Here is an 18,519-nt window from a genome sequence, read left to right as displayed (position 1 = left end):
ATTTGCTGGTTTTCTTCACGAAAAGGAATCTATGTGAATGGTTACACACTTAAGTATTCTTGCCAAAGAAACAACACAGCTCCATGTCTGGAGAAGTACAGAGCTCTAATCACTGTCACACTGCAGACACAAGAAGTAAAATAGAGACACATAAATCCTGTGAGTCAAATGTGGCAGGATACCTAGAGAAACAGTACCTATAGTGATGATGGCACTGAAAGCTTGGGGGTTGCAATCCTCCTTTATTTGGTCAGCTTTTTTACCAGAGGGCTTAAATACATGCTTTCTTTAGATCATTTGATGAGAGGATATAGATATAGATATATAGATAGATGATAAAGATATAGATATGGATATAGATATAGATATAGATAGATATAGATAGATTAGATATAGATATAGATACAGATAGATATAGATATAGATATAGATGATATAGATATAGATATAGATATAGATATAGATATAGATATAGATAGATGTGTATATATATATACACACACACACCCATTTGTCAGATGCTTTGGAGCTTCTTTGTAAGTGAGTGATCTTTGCAAGTGTGAGGGGGTCTGTATTGCCCAGCCCCTGTGTCAAGAAGTTTAAACTTTGAGGTCTGTTTTCTGACACAAAATATTCTATTTACTATTTCCCCATGGATACATTTTATGATTTGACATCATTGAGTAAAGAGGAGTCAAACAAACTTTGCACCTTTAACAAACCTCGGTGCATTTTTGGAATTATCACTGAACAATTATGCCTCTAAAATCATCAGATTAGAAATCAGAAATACCAAGCTAATATTGCAATATTCTTAAATTGAAATAAATTTCAATGCACAGTTGCTAGTTGCAGAAGTAAACATAGGTATCATGTTTTAAGGAAGATTTTTGATGAATGTGGAGGAGCATGAGGAGAGGAAGAAATGAAAAAGCAACCTAAAGTCAGAGATCCTGAGGCATGGTGGCACCTTTCTGAAGCAACACCAATGCACATCTACACTGTCAATGCACTCAGCAGCCTCTCAAGGTCTCTCTAGCTTTTACCTAGGAAAGGTGGACATTCCACTAGGGCAAGTGTACTTGGGGAGGAGAAAACTCAACCCAGAAAAAGCAATCAAAGTGAAATATGGCTGTGATGCCCTGGTTTAGAATAGAGGAAAGAGCACACACTGAAAATAACAGCCTGCCAAGATGAAGAAAAAGAAAAAAACTACATGAAAAAACTCACGGGAAAAAGCTCCACAATTTTAAGATGTTGCGCATGAAAAATAAGAATTATTCTTACTTTAAATTTATTATATCTACTTTGTACACTACTACAAAAGGACTCCAAGTTAGTGCTTCTCGCAAATAAATGAAATCTGAAGCATGGCGTATTTCCACAATAAACAATCAATTTCAAAGCAGAGTTTACAATGTTAACACAAGAACTTATCACAGAAGCTTCAAAAATAAGAGTTATTTGACAAACAAAACCATATATTGATGAAAATTAGTCTGTATTAAAAATTTAGAGGTTACTCAGTAATACAGATTTAACAAGAAACGATCAAGTCTTGCAAAGACAACACTTTTAGTTTGCATCTTTGAGTCTAGTCAAAATGCAAAAATTTATTCTGGATATAAAGAGAAGAAACAGTAATGTAATTTGTATCTCCCAAAGAAATGGTGGGGTTTTGCCATTTCAGGATCACAAGACTACTAAATAAGGTAATTAGTTATAGTAGTTGTGTGAAGTGGAAAGGCACATCACTAACAATGCCAGCATGCTGAATAGTTTTACAACTCACTTTTGAATGACACATGCCCTCTCTATGAATAGAATGTCAAATCAACAGCCCCTGTTAGACATAATTGTCTCAGAATTGAATACACCATCGTTAACTGCGACACCAAAATGGTTCCAAGTAAAATAATGGAACTGTCTCTTGCACCATATTTCTGCATATTTTGTAAAAATTACATAATACAATAGGTGGAGTAAGATTTATGAGGTTAACATTTTGCATATTCCTGCAATCAGCCCAACTGTCAACTCTATTCACTGTATGTAAAATGCCACTATAAAATGTGCTTGCTAGTAAACATAGCCAGCACATCTGGGGAATGTGTGCATTCTGAAAAGAAACTGTATTTGATGGAAGACTTAAAAACATACAAATAGGTCATCAGTTTTTGGAACATACAAATATTTTAAAATATATATTTCAATTATAATAGCCATGTGCAAAACATTATGTATATAAAAAAGCAGTATTTATTTATGTACTTATTCTGAAGCCTCCTGGAGGAAAAGTCAAACACATCTACATTGATCTCATTTAACTTTCCTTTGATTTTTAAATGAACCTTGCATAGTCATAAGAAAAAATATGTATTTGTGTGTGTATGCGTGTGCATTTGTGAGCATGTAAAAAAGAAATTTCAGAAGTATTTTACAAAATAACTAAAAATTAGCCACGGAGTTCTTCATGTTGGCACACTCAGATATTAGAATGTTGTACACAACTTCATAATGCAATGTCTAAATCATCTAACAGAGCAGCTTGCATATGTAGTCTGAATTCATTCTTCTTCACGAGAAACAAATATAAGCATCCTTAGTATCTTCTTTAGCTTTTAATGACAAAAAACTCCAGGGAATATATTATGCAGTTGACAAAAAAGTCTCACCTGTTTCTCAGTACTCCAGTTACCTCATGAAACAATGTCACATCACCACATCAGCTGTTAACACAAAATGACTAACAGTTAATCTGGAGGCACAACAACTTTGATAAGATCTATCATTACAGCAAGTAGCAATCTAGGATTCCACCAACCAATATCAGAACCTTGGTGAATCATGCACTTTAAAATACAGTCAGGATGCTCAGGAAGTCTGGTCTCCTTCCTGACCATAAGTACAAGTTCTAATAAGTACATGTTTTAATGCCTTCTCCCAGTACCTCATGGCTCTTTAGTTTTATAGCACACAAACTACAGATTTGTGTAATTCACAAATTACAGATTTGTGAATTTCACTAGAAATTGCACTGCGGTGCTAAAGAAAAAGAAAAAAAGAGAGAGAAAGCACATTAGAAAGCACATTGTAGTGTGCACATTGGCTTTGCTATTTTACATATATATTGCTATTTTCAAAATACCAGCTCTATGCTCTTACGGTGACAGAAGAATCACCCCTTACACAGAAAAAAATACTACAATGACCCAGAAATCACCTCTGTCTCACAAGGAGTTTCACTGAGGAAGGCCAGCCACCACAAAGTTCTTCCTGCATGCTACAGAAAGCATCTGTTAAAAACCCATGGTGGGCTAGTCAGAAACATCTATGTCTAAAGAGACTCTGCAGATTAAGTAAAAGGGACTACATTCATCATGTCAACCAAAGGTTTTAGCATGGTATTGAAGCAGAATATTTAAAAACACACACTGAACTGATACCAAAAACTGAAGGAAAGTAAAGAACTAAGTCTCTAATGCTGTCCTTAGAAATCAGCAAACTATTAACTGAGTGACCAAAAAAGCATCATGTGAAACCCCTGGAGTCAGTCTTACAATTAAAAAAAAAAAAAAATTCCATGGTGGGGGTGGGTTAAAAGAGACATTGCTAAGTTCAATACTGCTAGAAATTTATGTGGCAGCTCCCTCTTCTGGATCACCAAACCCTGACAATTCAGCTGAGATGCCAAGGCATAGAATCTGACGAGTAAATAACACCTTTTCACTGTTTGCTGGTTTTGTCAGGTACCATTAGGCGATCACACAGAGACTTGTGAGCTATTCCCCTTTATTTTGAATAAGGAGTTTATATCCAAGTAGCATACTGTGAGGGAAAGGTGGTTGAAAATACCTGAATAATTTGAAATACTTTTGGAATTTTTTCATCAGACAGTACACCACATGCCAAAAAAAAAAAAATTTACTTCTACTTTAAATGTCTCAGCATTTTACAAAAAAAATGCATTTTACAGAAAAGAACTGATCAGTAAGAACATTCAAATCCAACCTGTGTGGCCCACAGTATGACTTCTGAATCTGTATTTGTGGAAGTTAAGCTTCTGAGTTGCAATTCTTGAAACAGAAGAATCTCATCTTCTTGAAATTTCTTTCAGCTTTGACAGGTTCATACATAAAAAAAAAGCCCTGCACAGTAGAAAAAACTTCTCTGTGCACCAGCTCTTCAGACACTCTGCAAGATAGCTTGGGCAATTTCTGCACACATTTATAAACTGGAATTGGAAAGATCAGAAAATTGATACTCTCTATCCCTATATAAAATTCATCTCCATAAAGGAGCCCTGGCTTTCTGACTTGACCTATAATGGAAGAGGAGGCTTTGGGAAGACCTGGTGATTTTTCTGTATCTCAGCTGGAACCACAGGCAATTCTACACTCTTTAAATTGTCCATTGCTATTCAAGCTGAATGACAATGTTTGTCTTAAACATAAAAATTACTCTAAATGGCAAATTTATGGCCCAAATGAAATTACTGTTTACTTCATCAGTGTAACAAATTTATTGATAACAAAATCATTACCTAAATTGAATTATTGAATATTTAATGAGGAAGAGGGTGCATAAAAGATGTCCCTGTTAAATTCTGCACCAGGCAACTTGAGAGTATGTTTTTTGACTTGCTAATAATTGCATAATCAGGCCCACAACAGTGTGATTTCACCTTTCATGAGATATATATACTGAGTACCTCATAATGTATATTGCAAACTGAAACACCAAGGAAATTTTGGTCATTCAAGCATGGATAAAACTAAAATTGCCAGGAGTTATTTGGATGGAACTGAAAGGATCATATAAAATGGAAAGCCTTGTGGACCTGGAAAGAGTGAGAGAGAGGGAAAAGAGCTAAGATTTGCTGTGCAGGCACCTGCTGCAAATGGCACACTTTCAGTGACACAGAGGAGAGACATTTTTGTCAAACTGTACAACAGTCAGTGGACTGATTCCTGATTCACCACCAATTCCTTTTGTAAAGATAAGAGTTACAGAGGACAAAGGAAAAGTAAAACCAATAGAAACTAGACAATCCAATCGAGTATGTAAAGGAGCAGACTGGAAAGCAGTGTCCCACTAGACTGGCTGCTTACGAGCAGAGAAGAGCTGGTGGAACATGTGGTGGTCAGAGGCCATCTTGGGTACAGTGACTATAAAATCATACAAAGTTTTTGATTCTTGTTGAAATAAGGAAAGGGGTCAACAGAACCTCTACCTTGGACATCCCAAGGGCAGACTTTGGCCTGTTCAGGACACTGGTTCAGAGTCCCTTGGGAAACAGTCGTTAATAGCAAAGGGGTCCAGGAAGGCTGGACATACTTTAAGAAGGAATTCTTCATGGCACAGGAGCAGGCTGTCCCAATGTGCCCAACAATGGGCCAGTGGGGAAGACCACCAGCCTGACTGAACTTTCAACCTGAGCTTTGCCTGGAATTCAGGGGGTGAGAAGGAAAAAAAAAAAAAAAAGAGTATATGACCTTTGGAAGAAGGGGCAGCAAACTCAGGAAGAGTAAAAGGGTGTAATTAAGTCATGTAGTGAGAAAATCATAAAGGCAAAAGCTTATGAGACCAGAAGGGATCCACCTGAGGGTACTGAGGGAGTGGCAGAAGAGTTAGCCAAGACACTCTCCAACACTTACCAGGAGCCCTGGCTAACCAGGAAGGTCCCATATGACTGGAGGTCATCCAGTGTGATACCCATCTACAAGAAGGGCCTGAGAGACGATCTGGGAAACTACAGGTCTGAGCTTGGTGCTGAGGAAAGTTATGAACAGATCATCTTGAGTGCCATTACACAGCACATATAGGGCAACCTGGGGATCTGTCCCAGGCAGCAGGGATTCATGAAAGGCAGGTCCTGCTTGACCAACCTGATCTTTTCTGACCAGGTGACCCACTTACTGGATGAGGAAAAGGATGTGGATGTGTCTACCTGGACTGTAGTAAATGTTTCCCACAGCATTCTCCTGGAGGAACTGGCTGCTCCCACTTGGGTGGGTGGGTAAAAAACTTCACTGGGTAAAAAACTGTCTGGATGTCCAGGCATAGAGAGTGGTGGTGGATGGAGCTACATCCAGCTGGTGGCTGGTCACCAGTGGTGTTCCACAAGGCTCAGTGCTGGGGCCAGGTCCATTTAATACCTTCACTGTTGACCTGGACAAGAGGATCAAGTGCACCCTCAGTCAGTTTGCAGATGACAGTAAGATTGGTGGGAATGTTGCTCTGCTGGAGGGCAGGAAAGCTCTGCAGAGGGATCTGGACAGGCTGGATCAATGGAACAAGGCGAATTGTTCAACCTTGGCTCAACAAGGCCAACAAGGCCAAGTGTCAGGTCCTGCCCTTGGGTCACAACAATCCCAGGCAGCGCTACAGGCTGGGGCAGAGTGCCTGGAAAGAGGCCTGGTGGAAAACAATCTGGCACTGCTGGTTGACAGTGACTGAACTTAGGCCAAGTGTGTACCCAAGTGGACAAGAAGGCCAAGGCATCCTGATCTGTATCAAAAACTGTGTGGCCAGCAGGACCAGGGCAGTGATTGACCCCCTGTATGCAGATTGTACCCCTGTACTGGCAAGGTCACATTTTGAGCTCTCCCATTCTGGGCCCCTCACTGACAGAAAGACATTGAGGGGCTGAAGTGAGTCCAGAGGACAACAGAGCTGGTGAAGGGTCTGAAGCACAAGTCTAGTGAGGAGTGGCTGAGGGAGCTGAGGCTGTTTCGTTTGGAGAAAACAAAGCTCAGAAAAGACCTTATTGCTCTCTGAGACTGCCTGAAAGGAGGTTGTAGCCAGGTGGGGTCAGTCTCTTCCTCTTCCTAGGTAACCAGTGACAGGACAAGGGGAAATAGCCTCAAGACGTACCAGGGGAGGTCCAGACTGGACATCAAGAAGAATTTCTTCACTGAGAGTGGTTAAGCATTGGAATGGGCTGCCTAGAGAAGTGGTGGTGTCACTGGAAGTATTTAAGAAATGACTCGATGTGGAATTTAGGGCTATGGTTTAGCTAGCATGATTATATTTGGTCAAAGGTTGGACTCTATGATCTTGGAGGTCGTTTTTAACCTAAATGAGTCTGTGGCTCTGTGACTAGAAATTAAAAAAGAAACTGGCTGAAAACCACCATCTGGAAACTGGAAACTGAGATGATGAAGGCTGCAACTTATGGCATGAAAGATCCAGAGAATTAGTTAAAGAAGTACAGAATGTTAGAGGAGTGTCTGAACTCCTTGAAAAAGGAAAATCAGAAAACCTGGTGTAAAAGGAAAAAAACAAAAAACTTAGTCTGTTTTTCAAACTTAATCCAAACAGCAACACCTTTTCAGGTTACTGAAAAGGAGCTAATGCCTTCCATCAGACATTTGCAAAATAAAATAATTAACAAGTACTTATTTTATGGTCAAATGACACTTAATGACTCAGGAAAAAACACACTCTAGCTCATATATTAAGTTCCAATGGAAACACTATGTAGGCAAGGATTTTATTAATTATTGTAATTAAATCATCTTAATGTACTTAAAATAATTATTCCATAAATTCAAACCAACTCTTAATCAAAATGCCAAATTAGGAAACAACAGATAAGACATGTAAATATGTCACTCACCGTTTCCTTTTCATAACAAGCACATGTACTTTTCAGTATTTTATTGTCAGTCTTTTTTATAATAACCTACAGAAATAACTGAATTAATGGTTCTTACAAAACCCATGCCATGTATAAACAAAGATTCCATAAACCACCAAAATACCATAAAAATATCACAAATGGACTACTGCAGAAAAGTATCACTAGAAGTAAAGCTACCATAAATAGCATTTCAAAATACCTTAACCCTTCCTCTTTGCCTATCATGCTGAACTCTTCATATTGAAACTTAATGTCAGATTTTGCAGCAACAACTGGAAGTATAATCAAATACCCACATTTTCTTGTAATGAGTCATTTACTGGGTCTGGTCTTACACAACCACATCCAGCATTATAATGGGAGTAAATTATGATGACAACACTTCACACAGAAGCACTTTGCCTGTGCTGCAGCAGCTCTCAGACATCAGTGATAATTAACCAACCAAATACCAATATAAGTCAGTGCAAAATAAAGGAGGGATGAAATACAGGGACTTGCTGAATGTATAAAAGGGATGTATGAGGTAGGACTGGAAAAACTGTATTATCCACATACACAGCATCAGAGGGTATATCAGGGTACACACAAGGCCTGTGACACACCTCACAGCACTGTATGCCAGCTGGCAGTGTCCTAAGCCATTTAAGACTGGATGTGGCACTTAGTGCCACGGTCTAGTTCACATGGTGGTGTTTAGTCATAGGCTGGACTCAATCTCAGAAGCCTTTTCCAACCTAGCTGATACTGTGATTCTATAAAAGTACACTGGAGTGAGGCAAGGTGTGCATCAATCCCTTCCAAGGATTTTGATTTCCTTTGAATAAAAACAGAATTGTGATCTGCAGAAAAGGCACAGTTCAGCTCACTACATCTCACAGTCACTGGTCACAGCCAGCAGGGTTTCATGAGAGGGAAGTCCTGCTTAGTAAACCTGAGTTCCTAGTTGATCAAGGGAAGCCAGTTGATGTAATCCTTTTGGATCTCAGTAAAGCTGTCAATACTGTGTCTCACAGGATCCTTCTGGACAAAAAGTCCAGCATGCAGCTGGATAAACACATCCTGTGATGGGTGAGCAGCTGCCTCATGGGTGGGGCACAAAGGGTTATAGTGAATGGGGGGACATCAGACTGGTGACCTGTCACTTGTAGAATTACATAGAGGTCCTGTGCTCTTTAACATCTCCATAAATGACTTGGACATGGGACTGGAACAGACACTGAGCAAGTATGCAGATGATAAAGTGGGAAGTGCTGTTGACTCCCTCAAAGGCAGAGTGGCCCTGTAGAGAGACCTCAACAAATGAGAGGACTGAGCAATCACCAACCATATGAAGGGAACAAAGGAAAGTGTCAAATTCTGCATCTGGGATGGGACAACCCTGGATGTACAGACAGATTGGGAAATGAGATGCTGGAAAACAACACCATGGAAAAAGACCTGGGGGTCCTGGTTGACAGAAAGTTGGACATGAATCAGCAGTGCCTTGGCAGCCAGAAGGGTCAACCCTGTCCTGGGGGGCATCAGGCACAGCATCACCAGCCAGGCCAGGGAGGGGATTATCCTGCTCTGCTCTGCTCTGCACTGGGGCAGCCTCACCTCAAATACTGTGTGCAGTTTGAGGCACTGCAATCCAAAAAGATATAAAGCTATAAGAAAGCATCCAAAGGACAGCAGTGAAGATGGTGAAGGGTCGTGAGGAGAAGCTGTGTGGGGAGTCACTGAGGTCACTTGGTTTGTTCAGCCTGGCAAAGAGGAGACTGAGGGGAGACCTCATTGCAGTTACAGCTTCCTCAAGAGGGGAAGAGGAGGGTCAGGCACTGATCTCTGCGGTGACCAGCGACAGGACCCCAGGGAATGGCCTGAAGTTGTGTCAGGAGAAGTTTAGGTTGGATATTAGGAAAATGTTCTTCACCCAGAGGGTGGTTGGGCACTGGAGCAGCTCCCCAGGGAAAAGGTCACAGCACCAAGCCTGACAGAGTTCAAGAAGAGTCTGGACAGCACTCTCAGGCAAAAGGTGTGATTCTTGGGGATGGTGCTGTGCAAGGCTAGCAGTTGGACTCAGTGATCCCTGTGGGTCCCTTCCAACTCGACATATTCCATGATTCTGTGCTCTCCAAACTGGAGAACTGGATAGCCCAGTTCTGTAAAGCACACCATCCAGCTGAGATGGAAATATAACATCCATTCACATTGGTGACGATCCTTTGAAAGAAATCTTGGCAAACTGTGAAGTCTTAAGAAAAGGACTGCTACCATGCCTTTTTATAAAAACTAAGGGAAAATCACTTATTTGGTTCTGCCACAAAAGGACTGGGATGTGAAAGCATCTACACATGGAGACTTCCTATTTAATTAGACCTTACTAATGAGCACATGACTCACAAGAACATTACTTCAGTTATAAGCTTGTGCAATCACATTGCTCTCTATGGAATTGGTGAAATAATGGGAAAGACAGTATAGAACCAAATCCAGACTTACTGTCTCTGATTCAAAACTACAGTAAACAAAAAGCTGTTGGAGGTAAACCTGACAGTCATTAAACTCATATTAATCAGTTCACAAGTCTACTATTTCCATAAAATGGTACATTGTTCAATTGTACTTTCACAACAAAACAGTAGATTACCCATCTTCTCAATAAATCTCACTTTAAATTACTCATAAATAAAAGAGAAAGTTACAGCAGAATAAGGTAAGTAATGAGAAGTTCACATTGCAATTCACAAGGCTAACAGATGCTAACAGAGCTTTCAATTACTCCAGAGTATAAAGTTACAAAATAGATGAAAAGAAAATTTACACTGTGAACCAATTTCAAGTCTTTGAGGAGGTAACTTGAAGAGAGAAAACTAAAAATAACATTTGTGACTGAATCTTTTCATTAAACAAATAATCATTCATATCTAGAATAACATAATTGCATCTTAGAATTCACAGCATAAAATATTTCAAACATGCTTTCACTTACACAGTTTGCAAGAAGTTAATGTGATTTAGAACTTAAAAGGCTCTAGAAAAAAAGCAAAGGCTCTAGAATAAGCAGTCCTGTTAACAGTCCACTAGACCATTGGAACAACAGCAAACTATTTGACTTTTCAGAAGTCCCAAGTTGCTATCTGCTTAATAGTTGACATTCAGCTTCTAAAAAAATCACATTCTTAACTTCTACATTTCATTCTTGAAGGCTGTAAATGGATACACTAATACTGTTCTTCATACAGCTTTTGTGAAGCTGCACTTACTGTGAGCAAAGTGCTTTAAGATCTTTAGCATTAATAAAATATATTTTGCACTTAGACGTTAATTATAGAAGTAGCAATATTTGAAATAGGATTTTGTTTCAAGGCAGCAAGACTAAATCAAACATGATTATCTTGGCTTTGATTGTGATATTTTACTTACTATGCTCTATTTTTCCTTGCATTTGAAATACGCAATTTTGCTTTTCTGTTATGTAAATGAATGTTTTTCATCTAACACATCTATCTTTGGAAAAAGAATAATTTTCTTTCCTAGGCTAAGACAGAAACGTTGCAGAACACAATTCTGGAGTCTAACTGACAGAGTATCACGAGGTCAATGCAGGCCTTCAATAGCAAAAGCACCAAGAGATGCCTAGAAGACTAAATGAACTTATAACATTAACATGCAAGAGTTTATATACACAGATAGATATCTAGATATACAAACCACACAACAATATTTAATACAGATAAGCTAATCCTTTTGTCCATCAGCAAGATGATCCTAACCAATGCAGCTGCAAGTCATGGCCTCTCTGAAAAGTAAAAGGAACTGGGATAAAGAGAGGAAAGAAAGTCTGCAATGGAAGTCTGTCGCGGTTTGACCCTGACTAAACGCCAGGCACTTCTGCTCTCTCCTGCTGCAGATGTGCAGGAGAGGGGAAAGAAAAAAAACTGTAAAAACACACACCAATCTCAGGAGTTAAGTGAGATAGGACACTGGTAGGAGGACGCACGGAAGAAAGGGCAGACAGGCTCTAAACTTAAAGTTGCAAAGTGATTTAATTACCTAACCGAGCTGGAGGATAAATGAGAGGTAACAATAAACTTTTCATACACTATTTTGTTCACTCACCCCCCTCCCTCTTACGGACCCATTTTTATTCACCCCCTCCCTCCTTCCTACCAACAGTTTGGGTAGGGGGGCAGGGTGTGGGGTATTTTCTCAGTCCACAGAGCAGGTCCATAAATCTATCCATCACCACAATTCTTCCACTACAAATACTCTTTATCTCTAATTATCTCTCTCTCTCTCTCTAGGCAGTTTCACTGCTCTCACCCCCACCCTCTGAAGAAGCAATCTCTGCGCTCACCCCCCTTCCCCCTTTCCAAACCAACAACATGGGCAGGGGACAGGGTAAGGGGTTTGTTCTCTGGTCAGTCCATCAGGGAGAGGGGTTTTTCTACTTAGCCAGGGGTCCCTCCCACCAGAGACAGTCCTCTGGGAACTGCTTTGGCATGGGTCCAATCTCACGAGCAACATCCCACCCGAATTCTGCTGCAACATGAGTCTCTTTGTCTATAAGGTGCAGACTCTCCCAAGCCGAGGCCAGGCTGCTTCCATCACAGAAACAAGGAAAAGGCCTTTCTCTCCTTTGCAAGCCCTTTGTAGTTTTAACTCTTTAGATGAGACTCCAACTGGATCACAGCTTTCTCCAGGCATCCACCTGCTCCTCTGGCATGGGCTGTGGGTGAATTTCTGCATCCTTATGGACTCCATGAGCTGCAGGGGCACCATCTGCTTCCCCCATGGCCTTCACCACGGCTAGCAGAGGATTTTCAGCTCCGGCGCCTGGAGCACCTCCTCCTCCACCTTCTCCACTGACCTTGGTGTCTCCATGTTGTTTTCCCTTCACATATTTTTACCTCCACCTCTTCTTCCTCCAACTACAAAGAAGTGCATGCCTACCTTGTTTTGAATTTTTCTTAACTATGTTTTCACAGAGGCGTAACCAGCACCTCCAATTGGCCCAAACTTGGCTGGCAGCATGTCCATCACCTTCAGAGCCATCAGAGATTGGCTCTGCTGGACTTGATGTAAAAACTTCCAGAACTTGCACTCAGGACACACAGGAGCCATCTGTGTGCCACTCCCCACCCCTCAGACATCTCCCCAGGCCTACCACAACAGCTTCTGGGGGGTCCAAATTTCTCCTAGATGTTAAAAATACCTTGCTGCTGTTTTGGGCCAGTCAAAACCACCACAAAGTCATAGGAACAATCCACCTTAAACTAAAGATTCTGTCTGGCTCTGTGTAATTTATTTTGAAGGCAAACTTCAGCAAAGGAAAAGGTTTGGACTTTACCCACAACCACTGTTGTGCAAAAGAGATCAAGTCACCTGCCGCCACAGACTTTTCTTTGAATTGTTTTCCACTTCTGCATAGTGTGCTGATTATATTGCTGTTCCTAGATATCAGTGGCATTTAATAGACAGCATGTATTCTGGAAAATACATGTCATATTTACATACAATCTTGTTAACATAAACAGGATTTACTACCTGCATATGACTTTGATTCTACCGTTTGTGTGATCAAATAACATTGCTTCAGCTTGTTTCCTGGTCCCTGAATTTCACGTATTCCCATGCTGAGTAAAGAGAAAACATGTAAGATTCCTATTTAAGTCATGGAATAAAATTGGGAATCCAAAAATTGGCAGCATTAAAGAGAAGTCCGGGTTAGCAAAGTAATTTAAAAAAATATGCCCTGTGAAAAGACATGACCCAGTAAATCGAAGGAATAAAACACCTGTTGAGAAAAAACATTATCATCTCAAAGAAATGCTGAAACACTGGTATTAACCCAGATAAATGAGGTTAAGAAGCATATTCTACTCATTCAAGTCTTTAAATGAAAATAAATGCCAACCTAAAGCTCATTTTCAGCATTCTGTGATGCCTAAGAAACGCTGTCACTCACTCATTACACTCCCTCACACGGATGTAATTTCCACCCCCACCTATCGTCATCACAGCTGGTTTGGTATGCAATTTCACCAACAAAAATCATGTAGGCAAAAAATCACAACATCTTTTGATAAATGCTTTTGTATGCAATTTTGTGTAATTACATGCACTATTAAGTACACCTTGAAATACAAACCACCATGGAATAACTGGAAGGAAAAACTTAATCAAAAACCTTGATCAAGCTATAGCTTATTATTAGTACACTGGGTTTAAATAATTTCTCCAAATGGCAAAAAACAAGACATAACACAAAACTTCACATCCCAAAGGATCACAGATAATAGCTGAAAAGACCCCAAACAGATGATCTTTCTGCCTGTCCCAAGGCAAGATCTGTAGTTTTAACACTTCAACCTATGTTTCTGAAACCAAAATTAAATACCTCAAATTAGTGGAATTTTATCATCTACCTAACTCATATATTCCAGTGCTCCACTGTTGTAAAGCTTTCTCTAATGTTGAATCTGAAGCCAATCTATTAAAGTGTGCCACCTTCCTCAGTACTGAAAAGTTTTTCATTCTAACTCAACTTCTGATGCATTCTAAATCTTTACAAAGAGTAAATACACTCTTCTTAGAAATACATAACCCCAGCAGACCAAAAACATCGAGATGAGTTCTTAGATCAGCTTAACTCATTGAAAACAGATACTGGAAGATGCTCATGGCACTGCACACCACACATCTGGCCTCATGGAAAATACAGGTTTGCACCGAAGTTTAAATATGTATGTTCAAAACCATACACAGTTTGAATACAGTGGGGAGACTTTCCTGACCTGGCACCTGAACACTATTCTTCTTCTGATCACAGAATATTAATAAATAAAACTTTCCAGATGACCTCTTTCTTCAAGGCTAAGGGATAAAGAAAGGCCAGAAAACTTTCCAGCCCACCTTGCACCAGCGCCCACTGACACCAAGGCCAGGAGGACTCACGCCACCTTGTCTGCTACATGCAAAACAAACTTTTCTCCCCCAAAAAAGCCAAAACAAAACCAGCCAAGACACTTTCACAAGGCCTGAAACACGCAAACCACCGGCGGGTCGCCCTTTGCCAGCCCACCTCCCCTCCTGCCGCGGGCACCGCACCGCCTTCTGCGCCGCTCAGCGCTGGGGCTGCTGCCACGGTCTCTCCACAGCGAGCCCCGTTCAGCCACACACTGCCGGGGGACCAGCGGGCTCGGGGATCATCAGCATCCCTGTACTCACCTTCAGACACCTCGAACTCGGCTGCTCCATTGAGCTGGTACAGGCACCAGTCAGCCGCGCTCTCGCCTGGGGGGCTGCCGGCTGGGCAGGAGGAAAGGCACAGTCAGTCGGGCATGTTGTGCCAGCGGGGGCACAGGGCTGAGCAAGGGACAAGGGAAAGCGGCGGCGTGGGGCAGAAACAGAGACTGGGGAGGAGAGATGCAGCGGGCTGAGAAGGGAGCGGAGGGATGAGAAGGGAGAGCGAGTGCCAGGGGAAGGAGCGCGTTTGCAGATACCCTGTTTGTGGGACATGGGTGTTGCCCTCCGCAAGGCGCCCACCGCTCCGAACTGTTATTGCTTCGCTCCCAGCGCCCGTAGCTCGGGGCGCCTCCTGCTTCTCCCAGCGGAGCGGGCGCAGGGAGCCGCCGCTGCCTCGGGGCGCTCGGGGAGCCGGGGGAGGGAGAAAGGACGGGAAGGAGGGAAGGCTCCGCCCGGAGCTCCCGGCGGAGGCGGCGCAGCCTCGCCAGGACCCGCCGCTCCCAACAGGTGCTGGAGCGGCTCCGGAGCCGGCCCGAGCTCAGCCCGGCCACGGCGGCCGTGGCGGAATGCGACGCCCCAGCCTGGCCTTGCCCCGGCAGGAGAGCTCCCTGCTCCCGTCCCGTGTCCGTGGGAGCTCCCGGTCCGGTGCCGCCTGTGCCTGCGGTGCGGGCAGCCTGGAGAGCACTGGTGCGCATCCCGCTGCCCCCGAAAGCCTGGGCGCGCATCCCTGCGGGGACACCGCACACCGGGCACCCGGAGCCAGCGGCACCCATGCCAGCCGCACCCATGCCAGCGGCCCTAGTGCCGCCCCCGCCTCGCCACGGCTGCGTTCGCCCCACGGCATTCGCCCCGGTTCTTTTACCATCCCTAGGCCATTTGGGCTATCTTACTGATAAAGGCTATAAATGCCACGTAAACTGTCGGGGTATGTACACAATGCAAGGCTGGGCAGTGGTTTTCATCTGCTCCACGAGTGCCTGTGGATCCACAAGCTGTCTTTACAGCACCCTTGAGAGGATAGCAAGAAAGCAAACCTGTTACCAAGTAAGTCTAAAGTGCTCTGTGCAGTGACCTTTGCCTTCAGTGGGGAAATGGTTAGGGGAATGGCAAATTTTAAAACACTGAAACCATCAGCTAGAACAAAGATATGTTAATAAACGCCTTTATTCTTAGAGTCTTCCACCCCAAAAACATGACAGGAGGGAAATGTAAAGGTACATTAATTGTTCTGTTCACCAGGTTACATTCTTGATAGTTAATTTAAGACAATTGTGACTGCTTGGCTTGTAGTTGGCAGCATCCTGCCCACGTCTTCTGTCTTATCAAGGTAACAGTGTCAGAGGCCCACGTACAGCAGTTTGTGTCAGAGAGCATCCACACTTTGCGTAGGCAAATGAGAAAAGCTTAAGAAAGAACAGAGGAAGACTATAATCAAGTCATACTATGAGATTAGGAGCCAAGAAGAGGATAAAGTTATCAATGTAGGCAGCTGTCACAGTATTATTACCCTGGCTCCTCCATCTATCTTTTTGCTATTTGTGAAATGGTAGGCAAATGGCAGGGAAGAATTGGTTTTGGCATGAATTCCCCCTGACATGTCTACATTCATCCCTTCTTGCGGCAAGTAGAGACCCTCCTGATACCTTTAGGTGTGAAAACTGTGGGCCGTTTGATACACTTTTTCCCAGTAAAAGTATTCTGTTTAAATATTTACATTCTTCTCCACTGCATCCAAGACAATGGCACACTGTGGTCTTTATGAAAGAATAAGGGTAGTAACAGTTTCTGAAGGAAATTGGTTTGAAATGGGAGTAACATGCAGCAAACGTTCCCAGCTACTTTTAGAAACAAAGCAAAATACCAATACTTAAGCTTTCCTGGGATCTTCACCTAAATTACAAATATGATAATGCCTTCTGAGGTAAAAGAACACCAGTTTGTTTAGACAGTGTGTATATATATCCCCAAGGCATATGTTTGCTGGATGTGCAATAGCATTCTTGGAACTGAAAAGGTTTATGCTAATGACTTGATGGGAAAAAAAAAACTATGGTAGAGCTGTATTAAAGTAAAACTTCATCCAGCTGCTTATAGTGATACCAACTCCTCATAAAAATTATCTGTACACCTTTATTGCTCTTCATGACAAAGTATTATCACAAATAAAACTAATCTTAGCATTCCAGTGTTAGCCTCTTCTTTTTTCAGAAAACTCTAAACCATGAGAATTAGCAAACAAAGGCACTGTTCTGGGAGAGTCTATTTATATTAGATTCAACTTTTATAGACTGTGGCCATTTTATTGTGTTCAACTCATTATAACTGACTTACATATAGTATTTTTCATTCTGGACTTCATTTACAAACTTTATATGTTAAAAAAATCACTGAGTTCAGTATGTAAATCAGCATTTTTTTTTTCTAAAATGAGGAGATCAGTACAAATTGTGCTTGCATTGTGTCATCCATTTCTACAGGTGTCTTGAATACTGAGATGAGTTAATTTGCACCCAAGAGCCAGCTAGTCCAGAATGAATTAATCTTTTACTTTTATCAAAATCTGCAGATGGACACTACTAAGCTATTTGTGATCGTTTCCTTCAATCACAGAGGGAGGACTGGTTTAACTAGGTTTGGGATCTAGTAATGCCAAATTCACACCAAACTTGAAGGTGAGGACAGTTACCCTCCTTCATCTGATGTTCTTTACTTTTGCACTGTTGGAAATGAGCAAGGACTTTGATATGATATGTTTTGTCATTTCAGGATTGTAATGTTATTAAAAGCATGTAATTTGCTCAAAGAAGAACTTAAGGAAGGTAGTTGATTTATTTAGAGTGCATGTATTTTAAAGAATTAAAGTTTAAGAAAATAGTTTAATCTGTTTTGCCTTTCAATATCACAATAGTTTAATGGGCAGAAACTGGTGTAACTGTAGACAAAAACTTCTGAGGGGACTGGGCTACACTTATACTATAACATTTTTTAGTTTGGTGTTGGTTTTTTTCCATTTTCACTAAGACTTAATGCAGACAGAAGTGTTTACCTTTTCAGTTCTCAGCACAGGGTTCACCTGTTCCTAGCAGCGATAAAAGAAGTGATAAAACCAATTCAAATGGGATCAGAAGGTCAACAACTTCAAATTTAATCCCTCTTCAATTTCAAAACTTCGAAGATGCAGACAAAAATCCGCAATGAACTAGCACACCATGAAATAAAGTACTCACGCTCAATTCAATAGAATTTCCTAAAAAAAAAAAAAAAGGAAAATAAGAAAGAAGAGAAGAGAAGAAGAGAAGAGAAGAGAAGAGAAGAGAAGAGAAGAGAAGAGAAGAGAAGAGAAGAGGAGAAAGAAAAAAGGGAAGAAAAAGTATTTTTAGGTGTCCAAGATGCAGAACTCAGCCTCTCCCTGAGCTGTCCAGCGTTAGCAGAAAACCATCTCCGGAATTACCAGCGAGAGCCACTCAGGCTCTGCGGTTCCTGTCCCTCACCCTTTGCTATGGGGATCTCACGGACCCACAGCGCAGCTCGGGGCTAAGGCGGAGTCACCCCTGAGGCCTCCAAACCCGCCCGTTCGGGAGGAAACTCCGGCACTTGTTTAATTTATTTATTTATGTAGCTCCCTGGCGGGAGGCGGCGCC

At 41.7% G+C, this 18,519-nt stretch overlaps 1 protein-coding gene across 1 annotated transcript in view; it reads right to left on the bottom strand.

The window, feature by feature from the left end:
• PPP2R2C (protein phosphatase 2 regulatory subunit Bgamma) overlaps positions 1–15,261 on the bottom strand; it is a 194,479-nt gene extending 179,218 nt beyond the window's left edge. Inside the window, exons 1-2 of the mRNA XM_085059762.1 lie at positions 15,136–15,261; positions 14,861–14,941 (exon numbers count right to left, since the gene is read on the bottom strand). Coding sequence (XP_084915888.1) covers positions 14,861–14,941; positions 15,136–15,151 — 97 coding nt within the window. The 5' untranslated portion in view covers positions 15,152–15,261. The remainder of the gene's footprint in view (positions 1–14,860; positions 14,942–15,135) is intronic.
• Between the last annotated feature and the right edge of the window lie 3,258 nt (positions 15,262–18,519).

Source organism: Lichenostomus cassidix, chromosome 4 (genome assembly GCF_008360975.1).
Source record: "Lichenostomus cassidix isolate B80296 chromosome 4, HeHo_3.0, whole genome shotgun sequence".
NCBI lineage: Eukaryota > Metazoa > Chordata > Aves > Passeriformes > Meliphagidae > Lichenostomus > Lichenostomus cassidix.
This window is presented reverse-complemented; position numbering and strand designations above follow the sequence as displayed.